The 23,591-nt window shown below is 35.5% G+C and overlaps 1 protein-coding gene across 1 annotated transcript; it reads right to left on the reverse strand.

Annotated features, from left to right (window-relative positions):
• Nucleotides 1–23,591, reverse strand: SLC25A31 (solute carrier family 25 member 31). The gene is made up of 6 exons (XM_044225826.1): nucleotides 23,348–23,591; nucleotides 15,546–15,673; nucleotides 9,222–9,339; nucleotides 6,206–6,360; nucleotides 4,639–4,764; nucleotides 1–201 (listed from the first exon to the last, which is right to left on the reverse strand). Exons 1-6 carry the CDS (start codon nucleotides 23,589–23,591, stop codon nucleotides 1–3), a joined length of 972 nt encoding a protein of 323 aa, XP_044081761.1.

Consider the following 23,591-nt stretch of genomic DNA (forward strand, 5'->3'; position numbering starts at 1 on the left):
TTAATCTCCTGATGAACTACCTCCAATATCAATATTAAGGAATTCTTTAATTTTATCATATAGTACCAACACCAAAGCACCCCCTGTACCACGAAGGATATTGGAGAAGGCACCACGAAAAAATGCACTGATTCCCTCATGTTGGTATATTTTCACAAAGCAGTCTAAAGTTCCTTTATATTGCCGTTCCACCTCACCACTCTATACAAAAGAAGACAAATAGTTTGCCATTATTTTACTATCTTTCATCTTAAGATAGATTTTTTTCAGCACTAAGTACACATAAAATTAACACTGTGTTGAATAAGTATGCTGCACTAATGGGCATATATAGAATATAGTACCCAGTGGTTGAAGAATACTCATATTTCTCTGGCCCACCTAAAAACTGATCATATATTAGGCTTAACAAACTTCAAAAGATGGTTATCACATACTATTATTTACCCTCTCACAACATTGCAGTTAAATGAGAACCTGACAGCAAAAAAAATAACTAGTTAACTATCAACTGTTTAGATACTAAGAAAAACACATCTTAGAAGATATTTAAAACCTAATAATAACCATAAAACTCCTTAATAAATTTGCAAGATGCAGCGTGAGTGGTAAATTATAAGAAAATTAATGACTTTGAAATATTAGAAAGGAAAAGCTGAAAATTAATGAGCAACCTGAACAGTTTTAAACCAAAAGAAAGTAGAAATAAGAAAGTAGCCAGCAGGGGCGCCTGGGTGGCTCAGTGGGTTAAAGCCTCTGCCTTCAGCTCAGGTCATAATCCCAGGGTTCTGGGATCGAGCCCCGCCTTGGGCTCCCTGCTCAAGCAGGGAGCCTGCTTCCCCCTCTCTCTTTGCCTGCTTCTCTACCTACTTGTGATCTCGTCTGTCAAATAAATAAAATAAAATCTTTAAAAAAAAAAAAAGAAAAAAAAAAGAAAGTAGCCAGCAGAAATTATGGAATTAAGGAAATAGGAAATAAATACAACAGAAAGCATGCAAAGTCAAAGTTAGTTATTTGAAATACCTTACTGACAAATTTCTAGAAATACTGAGGGAAAACAAGAAAATGTTCCAAAATTATTAGAAACATCAAAGGTATCATCACTGTAGATGATCCAGAGGTTAAGATGATATTAACAACTTCATGATGCCTATTTTGAAAACTCAGAAGAAATGGGCAAGTTCCTAAAAAAGTATAATTTACCAACAGAATAAAAAATAAAACATTAGAATAATATATGAAATTCACTTAATTAATCTAATCAGTTGTTGAAAATCCTCATATAGAAAACCATGTGTCCAGATAGCTTTATATGTGAGCTCACTAAATATTCAATTTAATTCCAATCTTACAGAAGTTATTCTAGAGAAGAGAAAAAGTGGAATACTCCACTATATATAAGGCTTGTAAAACCTTGATATCAAAATGAGACTAGGACAATACAGGAAGGAAAAATTATAAACTAAAGTCCCTGAAACAATGCAAAATTCCTGAACAAAAACTAGCCAATCAAACCCAGCTAAAAATACAATACATAATGACTAAGAAGGGTTTATACTAGACATATATGGTTGGTTTAGCTTTGGAAAACAGACAAATATAATTTATTAACATATGGAAAAAAAATGAAATCATCTCAAGATACAGAAAATTATCTCAACAAATATATAGAATCACCATTCATGATTAAAAGCTGTTGTAACCCAAAACAGAAAGGAACAGTCATAATCTGATAAAGGATAACTACAAAAACCAGACAGCTAACATTAAATGATGTAACTTTGAAGGCATTCCTATTAAGACTAGCAAAAAGGTTGTTAGTTATTACTTCTTTAATACAATAACACTGAATCATAGGTCTCAGCCAGTGCAGAAGGGCAAGAAAAGGAAATAAAAGGTACAAGAATTGATAAAAAAGAGGAAAAAAACCTAGTATTACTCACAGATTATATACCTGTGTGTAAACAACAACAACAACAACACACAACTTCAGAGTGTACATATAGATTAACTTCTGTACTTGCGTTTAACAAAGAAATGAAAATAGAAAAATTAAAGTACCATTATGGGTCTGCATTATATCCCCCCAAGAATTCATATATTGAAGTCCCAATCCGCAGCACCTCAGAATGTTACTATATTTGGAGATAGGGTATATATGTATGTACATATATATGTATGTATGTATATATGTAAGTATTTACAGTGTATTATTTGTTTCAGAGGTACAGGTCTATGATTCATCAGCCTTACATAATTCCCAGTGCTCATTACAACACATACCCTGCCCAATGTCCATCACCCTGTTACCCCATCCCTCACCCCTTCTCCCCTCCAGAAACCCTTAGTTTGTTTCCTAGGATTAAGAATCTCCTATGGTTTGTCTCCCTCTCTGGTTTTGTCTTGTTTCATTTTTTCCCTCTCTTCCCCTATGATCCTCTGTCTTGTTTCAGTTTTTATAAATATCAGATCATATGATAAATTGTCTTTCTCTGACTGACTTATTTCATTTAGCATAATACCCTCTAGTTCCATTCACATTGTTGTAAATGGCAAGATTTCATTTTTGATGGCTGTGTAATATTCCACTGTGTATGCGTATCTTCTCTACTCGTCAGACAGGGTCTTTATAAAAGTAATTAAGATTAAATAATCTTGTTAGGGTAGGCCCTAATCCAATTTGGCTATCTTTATAAGAAGAGAAACAAAAAAAAGGACCATGGGAAGACACAAGGAGAAAGATATTTACAAGCCAAGGAGAGAAGCCATCAGAAGAAATCAACCCTGCTGGACACCTTGACTCAGACTTCTAGCCTCCAGAACTGTGAGAAAAAAAATTTCTGTTGCTGAAGCCACCCAGTCTCTGTTGTAATATACACATGTATCTAATATATACATATATCTAAAACCCCATACACTCACAATTTTTTTCTGAATTATTTTGATAGTAAGTTACAGACTATCATGTTCCTTACCTTTAAATAATTCTGTGTGCATTTTCTAAAATTAAGATTATTTTCTTGCAAACCCAAAGTATAGTTAACAAAATCAGAAAATATAACATCAATACAATACCATTCACCTAATCCAGTCTGTATGCAAATTAGTTTTCTATTTAAAAAGGTTTTTCAATGTATTAAACTAGAGCTAGATATAGATCAAGAGGAAACACACATATAAAAGGAGTAACTTTAAAAACAGTCTATAAATGAATAATATAATAGGTATGCTTTACCTTTTCATGTGGCCTACAGGGTTCTCCAGGACCAATTTGCAGACATAAAATGAGGATGAGGATAATGATAGTAACTACACCTCATAGCATTGTTTTGAGAATTAAATGAGTTAAAGTGCAAAATGCTTAGGACAATATCTGGAACACAATAAGCATTATATTACTATTCTAGATTTCTGGCCTCATTATTTTTATTTTCAATTGCCCTCACGAACCCTATCATCTGCTACTCAAACTGTACATCTACGTATGTTTTTTCCCCTCTGCTTAGAATATCCTCTCACTGTCTAAAGAAAAAATCTATTTATAGAGATTTAGCTCTCCAAGGGGCTACATCTGATCACTTTAAGCATTTAGGTATCCTTCTGTTGTGTTCCTGGGACTTATGCGTATTTTTTTTAAGATTTTATTTATTTATTTGATAGAGAGAGAAATCACAAGTAGGCAGAGAGGCAGGCAGAGAGGGGGGAAGCAGGCTCCCCACTGAACAGAAAGCCCGTCATGGGGCTCGATCCCAGAACCCTGGGATCATGACCCGAGCCGAAGGCAGAGGCTTAACCCACTGAGCCACCCAGGTGCCCCTGCACATTTCTATTTAAACCATTAACCATATGCATTCAGTGCTATGCTATGGATTTGGAAGCAGGTTCCACCTTATTTTTATTTGGGTTGTCATAACTTAGCATATATTAGGCACTTAAATATTTGCTGAATAAATGAATGTAACAAATAGCATCAATGAAGACTGAATGTATCAAAATTTTGATTTGGAGATTTATATGTATTTATTTTTAAATATTTTATTTATTTATTTGGGAGAGAAAGAGCAGGGAGGAGGGGCAGAGGAAGAGGGAGGGAGAGTCTTAAGCTCAACACAGAGCTCAAGCTCACAACCCTGAGATCAATAACTAAGCAGAAACAAAGAGTCAGACACTTAACCAGCTACCACCCAGGCACCCCAGAGATTTATATTCAGAACACAAAGAATTTTAAACAAGTTTTCATCCTTGGAATTAAAAATTATTTACGTTTGTTAAAATATATTACAACTAATAACAACATATGGCAGTGGCTTGTGACAGGGTTTGATCTACTTACCCTAATATTCATTTAGGATAGACATACTCTTCCCATCCCTGTCACCCCCCTCCACCTTTCAAACAATATGTTACAGGAGTGGAGGGCATTTCTATTCTGATAATAGAAGAAGAAGAAAGTTTTGCTGGATGATGGCTGTTTTGGGATAGGAAAGGATATAAGACAGAGCACAGCACTCATTTATTTAAGTAAATAAAACAGATGACCTGCCTTTCAGCCAGAATTTCTCTAAAATTTGAATAAATTATACTTGAATAACAAGGATATTGGAAAATTCAATTAAACTCACAAATAATATAAAATACCTGCATCATCATGCGTCTTCTAACTGTGTCAAAGGGATAAGAAAGAATTCCAGAGCATGTGGTCACAACTTGAGCAATGAAAAAGGAGACAAGAAATGGGGTTTCCTTTGGTTTTGGTAATAAGCCCTAGAAAAGAAATCAACATGTAAAGTAACCATCTAAATTTCCAAAATATCTTAAATTCTTAAGTCAAAGGATAACTCATATAATGCAAGAGGGTTCTATTATACTTAAAATGCAATAAAACACAGTTGGATTTAATATGGAAAGATTAAAACAGTATCAGGAGATCAATAAGAAAGAAATATGCCACACATGGCTTTACTTTAAAAGCACATCTGAAAAAAGAAAGCATACTTGCTATTACCAGAGATTTGTTATTAATGGCAAACAGTAAGGGAAATAGCTGCCAGTGACCAAACAAGTTCTTAGCTCTTCTTCAGAGTTGAAAAATAATTAAATAATGCCTGATATTATCATTAACAGGTATTTAATAAACATCTTTAAAGCTCTAAGCTAGTGAAGAAACACTTCTAAATTTCATAACTACAACAGGTGATAATAAAAAAAAACAGAGGGAGGGCATACATAAAATTTTCCATGACTAAATAAACATACATAAGAACTTGTTAATTTCCATTAATCTGTCTAAAAAATACACAAGAAACTGAAAATAACATGCCCAGACCACAATAAAAATAATCTGTAATTACATTAATACTAATGAGGGAAGGCCAAGACAATATGTAAAACATATAAATTTCCCTCAAGTTTTAATCTTATCTAATAAATAATACTAATATTAATTTCCCTGCTTCCTTTTGTAAGAGACTGTGAGCATGGGATTTTTGTTTGCCACTTAGCACAAATTACTTAACTATTCCTAGGTTATCTTTAAAATGGAGATATTAAAATCTATCCTAGGATATTGCTAGGAAGAATTTAACAAAGTTCGTAGAACCAAGTAGTAACTCAAAATATGGTAACTATGATAATTTTCCTCTTTCCTACTTTATGGAAATATGTTAAAATCTGAAATGAAAAGGCAAATTGCAGAACAACCTGGAGAATACAATATAGAATCTAATAGAACCCAACTGATAACTGAGCTCTAGAAGCATTTATTACATTTAACTAATTAGTTATGCCTTGCCTACTTTTTAAAATGATGAGATGGTAAGCTGATTATCCTCATGTAAGAAAGTGATAATGAAGTGAATGTAAAATCAGAAAAACTGTTAGAAGATGCCTTTCTATATGCTAAAGATTTTATTTAATTATGATGTAAGGCTAATTAATTAGCACGCTTCCTATTTGCAACATGATGTATAGTGAGTCTGTCAGTGGCAAACAGCACAAAAACTTAATGTTTGTGTTTATGCTTTATATCTAAAGTCAGATCCATAACAGAATTATAATTCAATAAGGTTATGGCAAAGTCACAATTAAAGATATTCTATGTTTCTTATTTAAAAGCAAAAGTTCATAGCTGAACAAACTACTAGTTAAGACAATAAAAAGAAACAAACCATGTATTTAGTATATACCAGTTAAATTCCCAAATTACCTTAACTGTGTCATATGCTCCAAAATAGGAGGCTCGGTACACAATGATACCCTGAACTGAAACACCAAACCCTTGGTACAAACCAACAATTCCGTCTGATTTTGCTATTTTTATAATACAGTCACCTAAACCCTTGAATTGTCGCTCTTCAGGACCTAAAATAAAGCCATTTGAAATGTATTAGCAACATTATATACATTATATATCAGATAAACACTTTAATCAAAGTAAATTAATCTTACCGATTTAAAATATCTTCTTAAACTGCCTTTAGAAATTTTTCTAATAAAAATGGACACAAGTCAAAATCCTCCCATTTCTTTAAAGAGAATTCAGGTTGCAAAAATATCTTAAAAGATTTTAACTGAAAATATTAATCGCTTATAAAAACAATCTAATTCAAGCAATTTGCCTGGCTTAAAACATTTCAATAAAATTACCAGAAGCTACTGATTGGAATTCAGAAAATACTTGGGAGTGAAAAATTCTATGACTTGCTTCAGTTGAAAGGCGAAAGACAGACACAGTAAAAAGACAAAGTTAAAAACTACCAGTTATGGACATTGAGGAGGGTATCTGCTATGGTCAGTGCTGTGAAGTGTGTAAACCTGGCGATTCACAGACATGTACCCCTGGGGCTAATAATACATTATATTTAATAAAATATTAAAAATTAAAAAAAAAACTACCAACTTTAAGAATCATTAACATTTTAGATGAGTTATTATATTTTAATAGTGTTTGCTGGTTTTAATTTTATCTTTCCTTCACCTAGAACTCCTTGATAATATTTTTAAAATATTGTATATAAAATATAGTCTTCAAAATAAACTAAATTCTCCCAATTGACAGAAAACTACAGAACTAAAAACAAGATACAGGAATTTTTGTCACTTTCTTAACAATAACAAGAAAATTTGAACTGCCAGTTGAACATGTTAGATGGAACTCATTATTTTCATCTTTGCTCAAACTGCTACAACTTCTGAGGCATTTTTTTCTAACCAACTTATCTAAAACTGATGTCACTCCCTGCTCCTAAATATTTTTGTATGTCATTTATTGCTAAATGACAGTTATTTTGGCCATTCATTCGTTTTTTCATTACTTGTGTCTTCCCCTAGATCATAAAGTACCCAAGCCATGAGCTCCATGTTTTTTTAAAATATTTTTAAAGATTTATTGATTTGACAGAGAGAGATAGAGAGAAAGATCACAAGTAGGCAGAGAGGAAGGCAGAGAGAGGGCGGGAAAGCAGGCTCCTCGCTGAGCAGGGAGCCCAATGCAGGGCTCGATCCCAGGACCCTGAGATCATGACCTGAGCCAAAGGCAGAGGTTTAATCCACTGGGCCATCCAGGTGCCCCGAGCTCCATGTTTTATATGGGGTGTCTATGTGTATGTCTCTCATCTTATATCTGAGGCAGGCCTTGGTCCCAGCAGGGACTCAATAAGTATTTGTTGAATAATAAATCTCTACTTTCTTAGGAAATTCCACTAAAATGGTAATAAAAGAAAAAAACAGGTTTAAAGCCATACAGGCAAGAACAGTACATGGCAGAGAATGAAAACCACAAATTTTAGCAAAATGGAAAGGAGAAGGAGGAGTAGTAACTCACTCAGAGCAGAAAAAGCTGAAACCTATGTTCTTGCAGAGAGAAAAGCAAGCTTCCCCCTGAGAAAGACTTAAAAATTACAAGAACTAAGTATTGCTCTTTCGAGGCCCCCGGGTGGCTCAGTGGGTTAAGCCTCTGCTTTCGGCTCAGGTCGTGATTTCAGGGTCCATGGGATCAAGCCCCACATTGGGCTCCTGCTCAGCAAGGAACCTGCTTTCCCCTCTCTCTCTGCCTGCCCCTCTGCCTACTTGTGATCTCTGTCTGTCAAATAAATAAATAAATAAATCTTAAAAAAAAAGAAAAAAAAGTATTGCTCTTGCAGTGAAAACAAAGTAGCATCTGGATGCTCAAAACCTCATCCTTGAGCTGCCAAGTGACTTACTCTTCTGCCATGCTCAGAACTGAACACAAGGCTCCAGACTGAAAGGGGCCAATTGAGCTACTTCCACAATTGCTGAAAAAGCCTCACAAGATATACTATTGTGAAATGTCAAGATCATCAGGGACATAAGGTAATTAAAAAGAAAAAAGTCACATACAAAAGAATTAGCAATTAGAAGAATTAGAAGATCAGTTTCTTTTTTTTTTTTTTAAGATTTTATTTATCTGACAGAGAGAGAGATCACAAGTAGGCATCGAGGCAGGCAGAGAGGGAGGGGGAAACAGATTCCCCACTGAGCAGAGAGCCCAACACGGCTTGATACCAGGTCCCTGAGACCATGATCTGAGCCAAAGACAGAGGCTTAACCCACCCTCTCAGCCACCCGGGCACCATAGGAGATCAGTTTCTTAAGAGCAATTTTAGAAACAAGAATCCAAAGAAATGCTTTCAAAATTGTGAAACAAAGTAACTTTAAAGTATAATTTTACATATGGCCAAATATTAAGTAAAAGGGTAAAACAGATATTTTTTAGACATGTAATATCTCAATGTATCTCCTATACATTCTTCTCAAAAATCTCAGAAAGCTACTAAAGAGCATAATCTACCAAAACAAGAGTATAACAACAACACAAAGATGTGATACATAAAATAACTAAGGTGAGAGGCAGAGGGAATCTCTAGGATAAGAGCTGTATATGTAACCTAGAGAAGAGCCATAGTTGAAACAGGAATAAGTTCAGGGAGGGATATAAGAGGTGGCTCTCTGGGAAAAAAACTGGAAGTGAGTTAAAAGAAGTCTTTGCATTTACTCTCTTGAATCACAGTGCTGGCCTTCCCCTTCCTTCTTTCGAGGGAAAAGAAAAAAGTAGTAATCTTTAGTCTCCAGACTTTACCATTTAGTTGAAGGTAAGATTTTTAAAACGTATTTCATGCTGTCATTATAGCAAACTCTACAATAAATAATCCTTCACTCAAAACACAAAGAAGGGAGAGTTAGTATTTTTGAAAATCCTGTACCTTTTCCAATATCAGCACCTAATCGGGTTCGGGCAAAGTCTAGCGGATAAACTACACATAAGGATGTAGCTCCAGCAGCTCCACCAGAAGCCAGGTTTGCCAAAAACCACCTCCAGAACTGAAACACATTAATTAAAAAGTGGTTATTAAACTGTAGAATCTGTTTAAAATTCTTATTTTTATGAAGGTTAAAAAGTCAGATTTATAAACTATTCTTTTAAAGTAAACGTCTGTAATAATGTATATCATATTATCCAAAATATTTCCCTTCATGTCCATGAAGCCTTTCTTTCTTTCCAGGCAGTCTGGGAGATACAGTTTAAGTGCTGATATAAAGAAATTCCAACATATTTTAATTGTCTGTAGCAAAAGTAGCCCAAACTAGCAAATAAGGCCACATATGATAATCATCTCTTTAGACTATATAAACTTTTTGTTAATACTCGTATTATGGTTAAAATGTCAGGGATCTATGGAGGCTTTAGTTGAACCTTTTTTTTTTGTATGGGGTTAATACTACTTCATAATGCTATAATTTTACTTTGCAATTTTAGTAGATATTTAAGCAGCTCAAAATTTAACAGCTCAAAAAATATATTATTTTTAGCTGCTAACATGAAAATTAGCAGAAATCAATTATAATACAGTTGAGCAGCGTGTAACTTAGGCCTTACTGATCTATTGGTTCACATGGATTGTTGAGGTTCTTTTTCATAAATATTTTAAATGTGCCCTGCTTGGTCCAATAAACTGCTTTTCAACATCTAGAGCTTACTGGAGAAGAATATTTGAATTGGAGTGGTTATAGAAAATCTAGGGTATAAGGCCACTGTAACCATTTAAAATACCTTAAAATGAATAATATTCTAATCAAGTTCAGTTTCTTGCTTTATTCTCTGGCCTTTATTTCTAACAATAGTTTTAAGTCTCAGATAGCTTTGGAACTCTCAATTTTCTCTTGGTCTAGAAGGACTTTCCTAACTTTTTAAACAAAAAAACTACTAATTTATACTCTAATTCAAATTCAACTTCTTCCATGAAACCTCTGATCTCTAAACCTACCCAAATCTATATGTAATCATCTCTTTCCGTGAATACTTCAGCTCTCAAGAGAATTAGAAGTGAATCCTCTGACCAATATGTAAAATGTGTCAACATGTTCTAGATTCTCAATTTAAATAGTATTTACAATCACTTCCTACTTTCAATTTATAAGTATTTATATACATGTCTTATCATACCTCATGCAGACCATAAATTTCTTAGAGTCAGGATTATTATTATTTGTTTTACTGAGATGTATTTATACACCATACAATTTACCAATGTAAATTTGCCATATAATCCAATGGACTGTTAATATTTTCATATTGTTCAACCATTATCAGTTTCAAAACATTTTCATTAGCTCCCTGCAAAAAGCCCTATACCCAACAGAGTGACCAGAAGTCACTCCACATCCTCCCCATGCCCCTGAGTCTGAGGTAACCATTAAGCCACTTACTGTCCCTATAGATTTGCCTATTATGGACATTTCGTACATATGGAATAACACAGTATGTAGTCTTTTGTGACTGACTTCTTTCTTTTAACATAATATTTTCAAGGTTCATCCATGTGGCAGCAGGTATTAGCATTTCATTTTTAAAAAAAGATTTTATTTTTTTATTTGACAGACAGATAGAGAGAAAGCTCAAGTAGGCAGAGCGGCAGGCAGAGGTAGAGGGAGAGAGAGAAGCAGGCTCTCCAATGCAGGGCTCGATTCCCAGGACGCTGGGATCATGACCTGAGCCCAAGGGCAGCCGCTTAACTGACTGAGCCACCCAGGCACCCCCCCTTTTTTAATTGCCAAATAATATGAAGTTACCACATGTTATTTGCCCATTCATCAGTTCTTGGACATTTTGGTTGTTTGCACTTTTTTGAAGCCAAGATTCTTTTTTTTTTAAACAAAGTCCAATTTTATTCACTCTTTTTTTTTTTTTTGAAGCCAAGATTCTTAATTCATCTGTTTATTTTAGAAAACAAGCTATGGGCCTTGCCCAAAAGTAACGGTAATGCGTTCAATAAATATCTACTTAATGAGGTACTGATAATCTCACGTATTGTCCTCAGACTATCATGCCTCCTTTTCAGTGAAACTCCTAGGTTTTTTTGGGTAGACATGTTTCATAATCACTCAGAGATAATTAGATCAGGAGATTACATCTGACCCCAGGATAGCTAATCCATAATCTAGTAGATAATCTGTAACCTGGTAGAAAAAATGAGTTGGACCAAAGCCTGTTTCTTGGGAATTTAACTCTAAAATTGTATGCCAATTAGCAGTAAGGACAGAAATGGATAATGTATTAAATAACTATTTTTAGGTCTCAGTCTTCTTTGAGACTGTTGCAATCAATAGATCTTCTTCCAATAAAAACCACGTATGTGTGTTTTTATGTGTTAAACCTTAATGATTTAAGGTACTCTTTAAACATTCATGGATCCCGGGAAGGCAGATCAATGACTTTCTGAATGGATTATCATATAATTTATTACTCAAACTATGACACTTCTGACAGTGGAAGTGGGGCTTTGGAAAAAATGACACAGGCAGGCAGAACATGTGTAAGTAATATGGCCAACTTTCTGACCAAAGGAAAAGGGAAGGATTCGGAAAGACTGAAGGGAGCAAGGAGAAGGAGACAGGAAGTATCTATGTTGAATCATAATCTTGCAAGTGTTCATATAACAAAAAAAACTATCCTTTCAAAATTACGCTTGAAAATAAAACAGACCCAAAGGAGGTGGTATATCAGTATAAATGAGAGTTTCAATTATTGTAAGTCAGTAATTTCAGATATTACTATATCATAAAAGGAGAGGGCAAAGAGAAGAGTCGGGGGGGAGAGAGGAGGTTGAAAGAATCTGAGGGTTTTGGAGGAAAATAATCTTGTTTATTTTGTAGATAAATAGATAATCATGTTAATGGACTCAATGATGCACTGAAGAACAAATGCTCTAGAAGCGAAATTGTTTCTTACAAAGCAAAATTGTTTCTTACAAAGAAGTTCTAGTCTTCCCTGTCAAGGGTTATATTGGAAGCTACTAAAAGTGGGCAGAGAAACATTTTGTGCCCAGGCTCAGCTAAGTTTCACTCAGCGTAGTCACCTCAGTTGACAGAGAAAGAGTCCAGTTGAAGGATCTAAGTTTGGGAGTTAGAAAGACCTGAACAAATGGTTTGGACAAGTGCTCTCACCTTTGAGTCTTGCTTTCCTTAGCTTTACATCTAAGATAAAAATAACTACCTCAAAGAGTGAGGTGAAAATTCAGTGAAACAGTATATAGTAGGCATATAGCTCCCTTCATGGTGGTTGTTGTTGTTATTATTGAAAGTAATAATGGAGCTGGACGTGGAACCCAACATGGAACTTGAATTTACAACTTTGAGATCAGGACTTGATCAGATTAAGAGTCTGATGCTTAACTCACAGAACCACCAGACACCCCCCCCACCATGGTTATTTTTTAAAAGCTTATTTTTAAATAATTGCAGATTCACATGTGTCCTAAGAAGTGATACAGAGAGAGTCTATAAACCCTTCAACTAACTTCCCCTAATATCTAGCATAACTATAGTAGAAGAAATCAACACTGATAAAAACTTATTCAGACTTCACCAATTTTACATCTATTTGTTCTGTGTGTGTTTAAATATATGCAATTTTATCACATATGCAGATTCATGTGACCACTGCCACAGTCAATAGTTCCGTGATAAAGATCTCTTGATGCTACCCCCTTTTTTTTTTTTTAAAGATTTTATTATTTATTTGACAGAGAGATCACAAGTAGGCAGAGAGGCAGGCAGAGTGAGGGGGAAGCAGGGGAAACAGGCTCGCCGCTGAGCAGATAGCCCGATGTGGGGCCCGATCCCAGGACCCTGGGACCATGACCTGAGCTGAAGGCAGAGGCTTTAATCCACTGAGCCACCCAGGTGCCCCTCGATGCTACCCTTTTACAGCCATAACCACCTCCCTCTCTTCTGGCAACCACTACATTATTTTTAGCTCAATGATTTAACATTTCAAGAATGTTATATAAATGAAATAAGAAAGCAAATTTTGAGATTGAGTTTTTTTTCACTTAGCTTCCAAAGTTGCTACACATTATCAAGTTTGTTCTTTAAAAAATTATAAAATATACATAACATAAAACTTAGCATTTTAATCTTTAAAAAAATTATTTATTTATTTGAGAGAAAAACCATGCAGGGGAAGAAGCAAGGGGAGAGGAAGAGAGAAAATCTCAAGCAGACTCCCCGCTGAACATGGAGCCCAACCTGGGGCTCTACCTTAGGACCCTGAAATCATGACCTGAGCCAAAACCAGGAGTCAGGCATTTAACCCACTGAGCCACCCAAGTGCCCCTGACTTTAGCTATTTTTAAGTGTATAATTCAGTGATAATAAGTACATTCACAATAACATGAAAGTATTACTCTTCTTGGGGTGCCTGGGTGGTTCAGTTGGTTAAGCGCCCGACATTGGCTCAGGTTATGATATTGGATCTCTGGGATGGAGCCCTGAGTTGGGATGCCCACTCATGGGAAGTCTTCTTGTCCCTCTGCTCCTCCCCCGTTTGTGCTCTCTCTCAAATAATGAAATAAAATAATTTAAAAAGAACCAACACATCACTACTCTCTACTTCCAAACCTCATCATCCCAAATAGAAACCCTGTACCCATTAAATAAAACTCCCAGTCTTTCTTCCTCTTAGCCTCTTACTCTACTTTTTGTATCTGTGAATTTGCCTGTTCTAGATACCTAAGTGGGATCATACAATATTTGTCTTATCAAAAGTTTGTTCCTCTTTATTGCTAAAAAGTATTCCATGGTAAGATGCACCATAATTTAACCATTCACCTGTTGGAAGATATCTGGGTTATAAAATAAGCTTCTATTATAATAAGCTATTATAAAATAAGCTTCTACAAACACTTTGCACACTGGTTTTTCTGTGAATGTAAGTTCTCATTCTCTGGGATAATGCCCAAAAGTATAACTGCTGGGCTGTAGAGTAAGCACACATTTAGTTTATAAGAAACTCTCATCCTCTTTTCTAGAGTGGCAATTATCATTTTACATTGTCACCAGTAATATATAAACAGTGAATCTTGAAACACTAATAAATAAATAAATAAAATCACAAAAAAAAAAAAAGAAAGAAAGAGAGAGAATAATCTAGCTTCTCTACATCCTCACCAACATTTGGTATTGTCACTATTTTAGCCATTCTGATGTGTGGGCAATGATATCTCATTGTGGTAGATCAATCACTTTTTTTTTTTTAAAGATTTTATTTATTTATTTGACACAGAGAATTCCACTCCAAAATAGACAGTGCAAATTATTAATTAAACATTTGTTAATGAAATATAAATGGTGAGGGACACCTGGGTGGCTCAGTTGGTTAAGAGTCTGCCTTCAGTTCAGGTCATCATGATCCTAGGATCGTGGGATCCAACCCCACCTCAGGCTCCTTGCTCAGCAGGAAGCCTGCTTCTCCCTCTCATTCTGCCTGCTGCTCCTCCTGCTTGTGTTGTCTTCTCTCTCTCAAAATAAATAAATAAATGAATAAACAGATCTATCTTAAAAAAAGAAATGTAAATTGTGAAAAAATGGGAATAAGGGATATGAAAAGAAATTTAAAAAGGCAGCAACAAAGGAATGTTCCACAAATAGCTGCTTTTATTAAAAAAAACCTCCTAGGAAAGCTCAATTGTTTGGTTGGCTTGCTGGGGGAAAGAGAAAGGAAAAAGGGGAAGAGAGACTTTATAAGGGTAAAAGGACGACCTTAAGAGTAAAGTGGGTGGTATAGTATATATGGAAGCAACAAAACAAATAGAAATCTAAACAAATGATACATAGTTCATACAAACAGGAAATTTTGAAATTGAAATTCTGTAATCAAGGGAGTGACTACCTTGAAAAGAAAGTACCTTTTCAATAAAAAAAAAAGAATCCTCCAACTTCAATTTGTTGCTTTTCTGTTGTTTGATTTGATATTCCTATGCACTTTAATCTCACCTAAATAGAGCCTTAGTCATAAAAATGAAACAATGTACTTCTTTAGGAAATTAATTACCTCAGATATATAGGAATACAGATCTGTTGACTGCTTTTTTGGAGCTCTCCTAGTATAGAAGAATAGTGATTATAACATGTATATGTTTTAATTATTATTTCTTCCACCACTCAGCACCTTCTCCCAAATAAAACATCATAGGCTAAGGCAAATTCAACTATTCCTTAGAAAACAATAGATATTAAAATGTACTTACCTGCTTTTCTTTATTAACTCCAGACATGAAAAGTTGTTTGTATTTGTCCTTAAACGCAAAATTAAGAGCTTGTGTTGGAAAATATCGGATAACATTGGCCAAATTGCCACGCCAAAAACTGAAGAAACCTATCAAAAAAACACATTAAATACAAACTTGTATTATCATTTTAAAAATTCCCATAGTTTTAACAAATTAGTTATTTGAACTATCTAAAACTTACACTCTTCCTCATGAGAAAAAATTAAGTCTACATGTGAATCCACTGAAGAAAAAAGGCAGTGTTAACTCCATGTACCCCATTTCAATTTTGTTAATTTACAGTAAAAAGCCTTAAATACCTTTAAGTCTATGGAATGTATCATCATTTAAATATAAGGCATTTTACTAGGTAGAAAAACAGAGCTTGCTAAAGCTAGTAATCCTTACTCTCATTTCCAAATCAGGATATGCAGTTTCTATGGTTAAAACAAAATTGGTTTGTATATATACTTAGGAGAATGAGAAAGCATTAAGAATCTAAAGTGGGGGTGCCTGGGTGGCTCAGTTGGTTCAGCATCTGATTCTTGATTTTGGCTCAGGTTATGATCTAAGATTGAGCTGCGCATGGGGCTCTGTGTTGGGTGTAGAGCCTGCTTAAGCCTCTCTCTCTCCCTCTACCCCTGTCCCCCCACCCCACAAAATGGAGTCTAAAGTATACTTACCTTTACCTTCTGGAACCTAGCCAGAAAAGAGATCAATTTACAATTCAAGGCATTCTCCAGAGGCCTGATGGAGAGACTGAAGAAAACTTTTCAGGTCAATAATCTTCCCACTTCAAATCTCCATGGATTGACCAATCCTTAAAATTCAGTCATTGTGTTACCCCTATAATTCAGAGCTACCTTTATAATCTTTATAATTGAGCTGCCCTAGAATACAATAGGCTATCTCCTCAGCAGCCATAGTTGTTTCTACTATATTGCAAATTATTCAATGGTTTGATCTGGCTACTCTAGTCCCAACTTGGAGAATACCCAGAATCAGTCTTCTGATGATAAAAATTCAAAGGAAAATAATCTTAGTTGACTGGGCTGATGCTCAGAAACTGAAAGTTTTATTTAACAATTTTTTGGGGGAAGAACACAGAATCTCTGTGAATCCCAAACTGCATGTAAAGCAATTGCAAAAAATAATTTTTTAAAAGATTTTATTTGTTTATTTGACAGAGATCACAAGTAGGCAGAGAGGCACACAGAGAGAGAGGGGGAAGCAGGCTCCCTGTTGAGCAGAGAGTCCAATGAGGGGCTGGATCCAGGACCCTGGGATCATGACCTGAACCAAAGGCAGAGGCTTTAACCCACTGAACCACCCAGGTGCCCTTGCACAAAGATAATTAAGGAGCATATTTAATAGCCAAGAAATAATCTCAGTACTCACAACTGATTCAGTTTTTACTAGGACATGGAACATGTAACGCTAGATGCTACCATTTCCTGAGTGTTTAGTATGTGCCAGGCACTGGCCAAAGGTTGTATATTTCATTTAATCACTACGTTATGCTTACGAAGTAGGTTCTCCTATACTACCCATATTATACATGCACAAACTGAAATTTTAAAATTTTAAAGACTGTCTACAGACATGGTTAATAAATAGCCAACCAGGATTTAGTCAGGTCTTGTGTCTAGTAACAAAACTCTATTCCAGGTTTGGGTTTCTGAAGAAATAAATCCTAAAAAGTTTTAAGATTATTAAAGCGTGGTAAATAAAGGTCTTTTAAAAAAAAGGAAATGGATTATTATAAAACTTTTTAGTCAATGTTAACAAAATGACAATACTAAATTCTAGGAACTTCTTATTAATTTAATCTTCATAATCTCCTATGAGGAAGGTATTATTCATCTCTCCATTTTAAAGATGGGAGAATGAGTTAAAACAGAACTTTTTTTTTTTTAAGATTTTATTTATTTATTTGACGGAGAGAGATCACAAGTAGGCAGAGAGGCAGGCAGAGAGAGAGAGGACGAAGCAGGCTCCCTGCTGAGCAGAGAGCCCGACGCGGGACTCGATCCCAGGACCCTGAGATCATGACCTGAGCCGAAGGCAGCGGCTTAACCCACTGAGCCACCCAGGCGCCCCTTAAAACAGAACTTCTAAGGCAGACGGAAGGTAAGTTACTTGCCTAAGGTCACTTAGAAAATTGTAGCTCTGGAATTCAAACCCAAGCAATCTGGCTCAATAATTTAGTCCCTTATCTACAATACTTTTCCATATATACTTTAATCAAGTGAATGTTTTCTATACTAAGAAAGGTCAACTCTTTTTCTTTAATAAAAGCAAAATAAAAACATGAGAAATGTAAGCTAATTATAGAAGAATATATCTTGCTAGTTTTGGCCACATTGAATTATTGAGGGAGATTGGTGAATCTAATTTTTGGAGGTATTTTTAGTGATTTTTAAGTTCTTTCTTGTTAATGAAAACATTTAAGAAAACATTTGTATTTTCTTACAGGTTAGACCTCCAAAAAAGAAATACAGAGAATAAAATATGACTGTGTAAATGATACTGAAGAATGATATGATTTTCTACACCATAGATTATAGTAACACAACGACAGATTACTGGCAGAGAACAATGTCAATTTTAAAAGTATGAAAAAGAACATATTGCCTGGAAAATTGCCAATATGTCAAATGGGATTTAAGTTGAAGAAAAAATCATTTGTTTAAAAAATATAAACACTTTAGAAAAAGTGCCATGTTATCAAAAGATATTACAATTTCCATTTTATACATGACTTTTAAATATTTATAGTTATTTTGGAAATGGCTCACTCAGCTGAATGTTACTGAGATATTATGGGCTTTAGATTATGAGTTATTAGTAATAATTCTGTAATTATGATTACAGTCTAAATTAGTATTTATTTCACAAAAATAGTGTCATATGGGGTATAGGGGTGGCTCTGTCAGTTAAGCATCTGACTCTTGATTTTAGCTGAGGTCATAATCTTGGGGTTAGGGTTGTAAGATCCAGCCCCCACATCAGGCTCCATGCTCCACAGAGAGTCTGAGATTTTCTTTCTCACTCTGCTCCTCCCTACCAAGCATGCTCGCTTTCTCTTTCTGTCTCTCAAATAACTAAATCTGTAAAAGAAACGAGTGTCTGTAAACTAAATCTGTAAAAGAAACAAGTGTCATATATAAAGCATTAAAAAGATTTGTAACTTTGGCTAATGAATTAAATACAAGGGAAGATTTTGATGACAAAGTCATCTGAAAACTAACACAAGACTATGACAGGATGCTGGATTTATGAGTCAAGGGGTTTGCTAGAGTTGGCTGAAGAACATACTCTTTTTAGCAAATTTGCATGAAAAAAAAACCTAAAAAATTCATCAAAACAAATGTCAATGTCTCAATGAAAATCTAGAAACAAATAAATCCCTAGAAGTATAACAGGAAAACTGATTTGTCTTAATGGGTTATATCTGAAAAAATATAATCTCACATACATAAAATACTTTTGCATATATTTCAAAGAATTTATGGATTCCCTGAAGCTACAGTGTTAGGTTACGAACTACTCTTTTGGGGGACTTGGGTGGCTCAGTTGGTTAAGCCTCTGCCTTCTGCTCAGGTCCTGGGATTCAAGTCTCGTGATGGGCTTACTGCTCAGTAGGTAGGACTGCTTCTCCCTCTTTCTCTGCCCTCTCCCCACCTCACTGCTTATGCTTGCTATCAAATAATAAAATCCTTAAAAAAAAAACCTTTTAATTTTATCCTTATATACATTTTCCACTATACACTACTCTTGTGTGCACATTTGTAAAATATATCCAAAAGAGAAATTAAAGGATGAAATAAAGATTTTTCACTTAAAAACCTCTTATTTGGTATCCAGTATGTAGCAGACTTGGTGGGGATAGCATTAGGAATAAATTTTGTGGTCTTATGGAGCTTATATTTTGAGGGAGAAGGATCAGGGAGACAGACAACGAATAAATAAATATGTCAAGTGGCTGTAAGAACAAAAATACTATATGGAGATGGAGGAAGGAGGAAAAGCTATTTAGACATGATGGTTGGGAAAAACTTCTGGCTAGGAGATATCAGAGCCTAACTTAGCATTCATTAGAACAATTAAACAATCTTTTTAGATATCTTCTAATCATGATGTTTTCATACCATCATTTGTTATATATCTCAAGGCACACTTAGGATAATGTTCATTCTTAAGAACAGTATACATAAAGCTATATTTCAAATAGTCTTCTTGATAATTTCAAATATTCAAGTAGTCTTGTCTCTATAAATCCAATTGAGCAAACATAAACTATGTTTATTATATAATAATTGAGTCATCCCCTCTCTGGTGTATAATTCATATTTTTTTCCAGAATGCCTTAGTTTCCAGTGCTATATAATTCACATTTGGCCCAGCAAAGGTGCCAGTGCCAACTCATATACCAAGTATCATAAAGTTTATTTTCCCATTTTATTTAAAGTGAATGCCTAATATTTTCTTTGCATACCCCAAAACACTATTTTCAAGATATAAAAACCTTATGGATGGTCAGAAACTCCTAAAAGAGAAAAGAGTTCTGGTAGGTGCTTAAAAATGAACTGCATAGATCAGATCTTTAAAAGATTAGGTTTACAATATATTAAGTAAAACAATTGTTTTAATTTAGAATATGCTTTCATATATGCATATTGTGCCCAGTGAAAAATTATTGCATAGACACCAAAATGTTAACTGTGGTGATTTTAGTAGCCATTTGTTTTACTCTGTACTTCTTTATATTTCTAACTTTCTATAATAAACATGCTTTATTTCTATAATAATGGTTTAAACAGAAATTAAATGCACACAAAGTTGGAAGGTCCTACAATGAACTAAAGAATAGAATAAATCTTTAAGAATACCATCAGCCAAGTTAAATCCAGAAGCTTTTATAAGCCAAAGAAATCTTATAAGAAGTATGAAAAGTACCCAAAGAGATGTTTAATGCAAAGTTCAAAGCTTTAAAATGATGAGATCTGTCTTTGGGGTACAAACAAATCAGAGATAAGATAAGAAGACAGTTTGAGAGCAACTATTTGTGCCTAATGAGTTCATTCCCTCAGGTTCATTTCATGTTGTCTGAAGAAAATTTATCAGTAAAATTAGAGCAAACATGAAACACAAAAGAAACTTCAGAACATTTGAGATGAGGATGTGTCTTGATTTTCAAAAAAGCGACAGAAATTAAATTCCAGAAAATAACAATTTCAGAACTTGATTGCCTAGTAAAGTTCCAGTGATTTACCACAGTGATTCTCAAACTTACCAGACTCAACTTCTACTTAATAATGAATGTTATACTTAAGATACATTTACATTTCTTTTAGAGGGCTTAATAAATATATTTGTGTATATAAATGTGCAACTATCATGAATTCAAGAGTAAAGTGGTGACCAAATGTGAAAGAAGAATTGGTGAGTTTTCCCAATAGTGAACAATTCTCAGTATAATTTTTTTACTGGGCGGGGGGAGGAGGGCAGAGGAAGTGGGAGAGAGAGAATCTTAAGCAGGCTCCATGCCCACCTGGTACAGCGCCCCACACAGAGCCTGAAATCATGACCTGAGTCAAAATGAAGAGTCGGACACTTCACCAACTGAGCCACCCGGGTGCCCCTTAGTACACTTCTTAATAAAACAAAGTACAATATTCCCTCTACTCACATGGCAACTGCATTTCTGGAATCAGTGAACATGGAAACAATGTTCCAGATAGTTTGTGTTTATAAGCAAATCAGAGTTAGGTTCTAGGCTTAGAAAATCATAAACAGGTTTTACTGCTACAAGAATGTCCAGTGGAGAACTGAGTCATTCAGGTTGTAGAATAAATGTTTGTTGTGTAAAATGGCAATGTACAGCAGCAGGATGTTTATCATCCCTGCTTTTTACATCATTGTAAATTTTTACATTGCCTTTTACATCATTGGAATTAGGGATTACAACCTTCTATCTTTGTGCTAAACAAAAAATTCCCTACAAGATTGTAAAATATACCCCTAGATGGCAATATTATCCCTGTTGTGAATTCTAATCTCTTAGCACAAAACCTGGTCTAGAAGAAAAGAAAACATCTTAAAGTTCTGGCTATAATCATCTCATTAGAAGGTAAAGAAAGCAGGGACTGGAATACTATTCAAAATGATCTCAATTTACAAGAGCAATATTGAATATGTATAGGTTTAAATATCATTTAAAACACTCAAAATATAAAATAAATTAGTGCTGATCAGCACAATCTGAGCAGGATATTTAACTTTACCTTACTAAATATTTAAACCAGATTAGCTAATAATAGAGTCCCTTACTTCTCTGAAGAGGTCTTAGAATGTCAGCCAAGAAGAGAGAGGTTCCCACTTTTCCTTTAAAAACCCTGAGGGAAATGGGAAGCTTACTCTGATAAAACAAACGGGAGTGGAGAAATGTGAAGCACAATGAAAGATCTGAGCTCAGCTCCCCGGATGGGCATTCTAAATTTACGGCTTAGATGATGCCTTTAAAGTTACACTGAGGGGCACCTGGGTGGCTCAGTCCATTAAGTGTCTGCCTCTGGCTCAAGTCATGAATCCAGGGTCCTGGAATAGGGTCCTACATCCAGCTCCTTGCTCAGTAGGAAGCCTGCTTCTCCCTCCGCCTGTTATTCCCCCTGCTTGTGCTCTTGCTCTTGCTCTCAAATAAATCTTAAAAAAAAAAAAAAAATTACACTCCACTCTAAATACTACACTCAACAGCTCAAGAGGAGTTGTAAGTGCATCCCTAGGGAAAGAATGCTTTTCTCATGGAAGAGCAACCACTGATTTAGGAGTGGAAGAAAAGGATGGCACTGGAGTTGAAACCACTTCACTTCTCATTCAGAATACACAATAAATAGACCTATTTCCTTTTTCAAGTTTATATAGAGTTTTCAACTGAATACAACTACATGGGTCAATTATAGAATATTGTTGGTAAATGTATCCTCTTACCTACTTAGCTAACTTAGGAGCCATTTTGTAACAGGAGGGTATTTAATGGTTAACAAAGCACTTTCATTATTTTTTCCTTGAAATCATTTCAATAATACTGGAAAAACTCTCCACAATGAAAAAATATGAAAATTTTAATTAATGCAGGGCTGATGCAAAATACTACTGTCTTTAAAATTCTGATATTTTGCTCACTTTGGATTTTTCGCATTTTGATTTGTATCATTTGTCTTTTTGAGTTTTGGGGGGTCCTCCACAAATTTGCGCAGAGGTGAATGCCCCTCTTTAGTTTCCGCCCTGGTCTTCAGTAGTTCTCAGGAATAAACAGAACCTCTTTCACTGAGTAGGAACTAGAGTACTGGGAGGCTCCAATGCTTCCATATTTGGGGTACTTCTCTTAAAAGTACTATTTCAACAAGAACTTAAGCACCCTAAAGCACCTGTTAACATAAAGCAAATTACCTAATGGCATCTCCCTCAATCCTGGGAGGTCAACCACTTTCCCTCTGAGGCAGGCACAACTGCACCAAGGTGTAAATCCTGATGTTGAAGAGAAACAAGAGAATCTGGTGCCCGGTCCTACTCAGGACTGACCACGTGGTAGGCCTTCTCGGCTCGGGGAAGTGTAGCCTCTTAAGACCGGTTAAGACACTGACTTCTCAACGGAGAAGAAAGAAACTCCTCACAGACCGATGCGGCTGCGGTGCAGTCCTTCCCCTCTCGCTCCACCCCCTCCTCTGGGACGCCGACCTAGAACGGGTAAGGCTGGCACCATAGCTGCCGGTACGCACCTTGCTCTCGGGGAATCCGCACCAGGCAGTCCACCATGCCTTTGTACTGCGCCTCGGCACTGATCTGCTTGGAAGACGCCTGCACCTGCAGCAGCAGCTTCACCCGCTCGATGGGGGCCACCGCGGTCTTGGACACAGCCGCTGCGACCCCGCCTGCCAGCAGGTCTTTCCCGAAGGATGCGGGGTCAAAGAGCCGCTTTTCCGACTTCTTCTCTTGCTTCTTCTTCGGAGGTTCACGCTGCAT

Source organism: Neovison vison, chromosome 11 (assembly GCF_020171115.1).
Source record: "Neovison vison isolate M4711 chromosome 11, ASM_NN_V1, whole genome shotgun sequence".
In the NCBI taxonomy this organism is placed as follows: Eukaryota; Metazoa; Chordata; class Mammalia; order Carnivora; family Mustelidae; genus Neogale; species Neogale vison.

Excerpts from the sequence above, each read along its gene's own strand:
- SLC25A31 (XM_044225826.1), bottom strand. The coding sequence starts at position 23,591 with ATGCAGCGTGAACCTCCGAAGAAGAAGCAAGAGAAGAAGTCGGAAAAG. Across the intron at positions 15,674-23,347 it reads GCGGATTCCCCGAGAGCAAG|GTTTCTTCAGTTTTTGGCGT; the intron begins GTGCGTACCGGC and ends TTTTTTTGATAG. Across the intron at positions 9,340-15,545 it reads GAGTTAATAAAGAAAAGCAG|TTCTGGAGGTGGTTTTTGGC; the intron begins GTAAGTACATTT and ends AATGTGTTTCAG.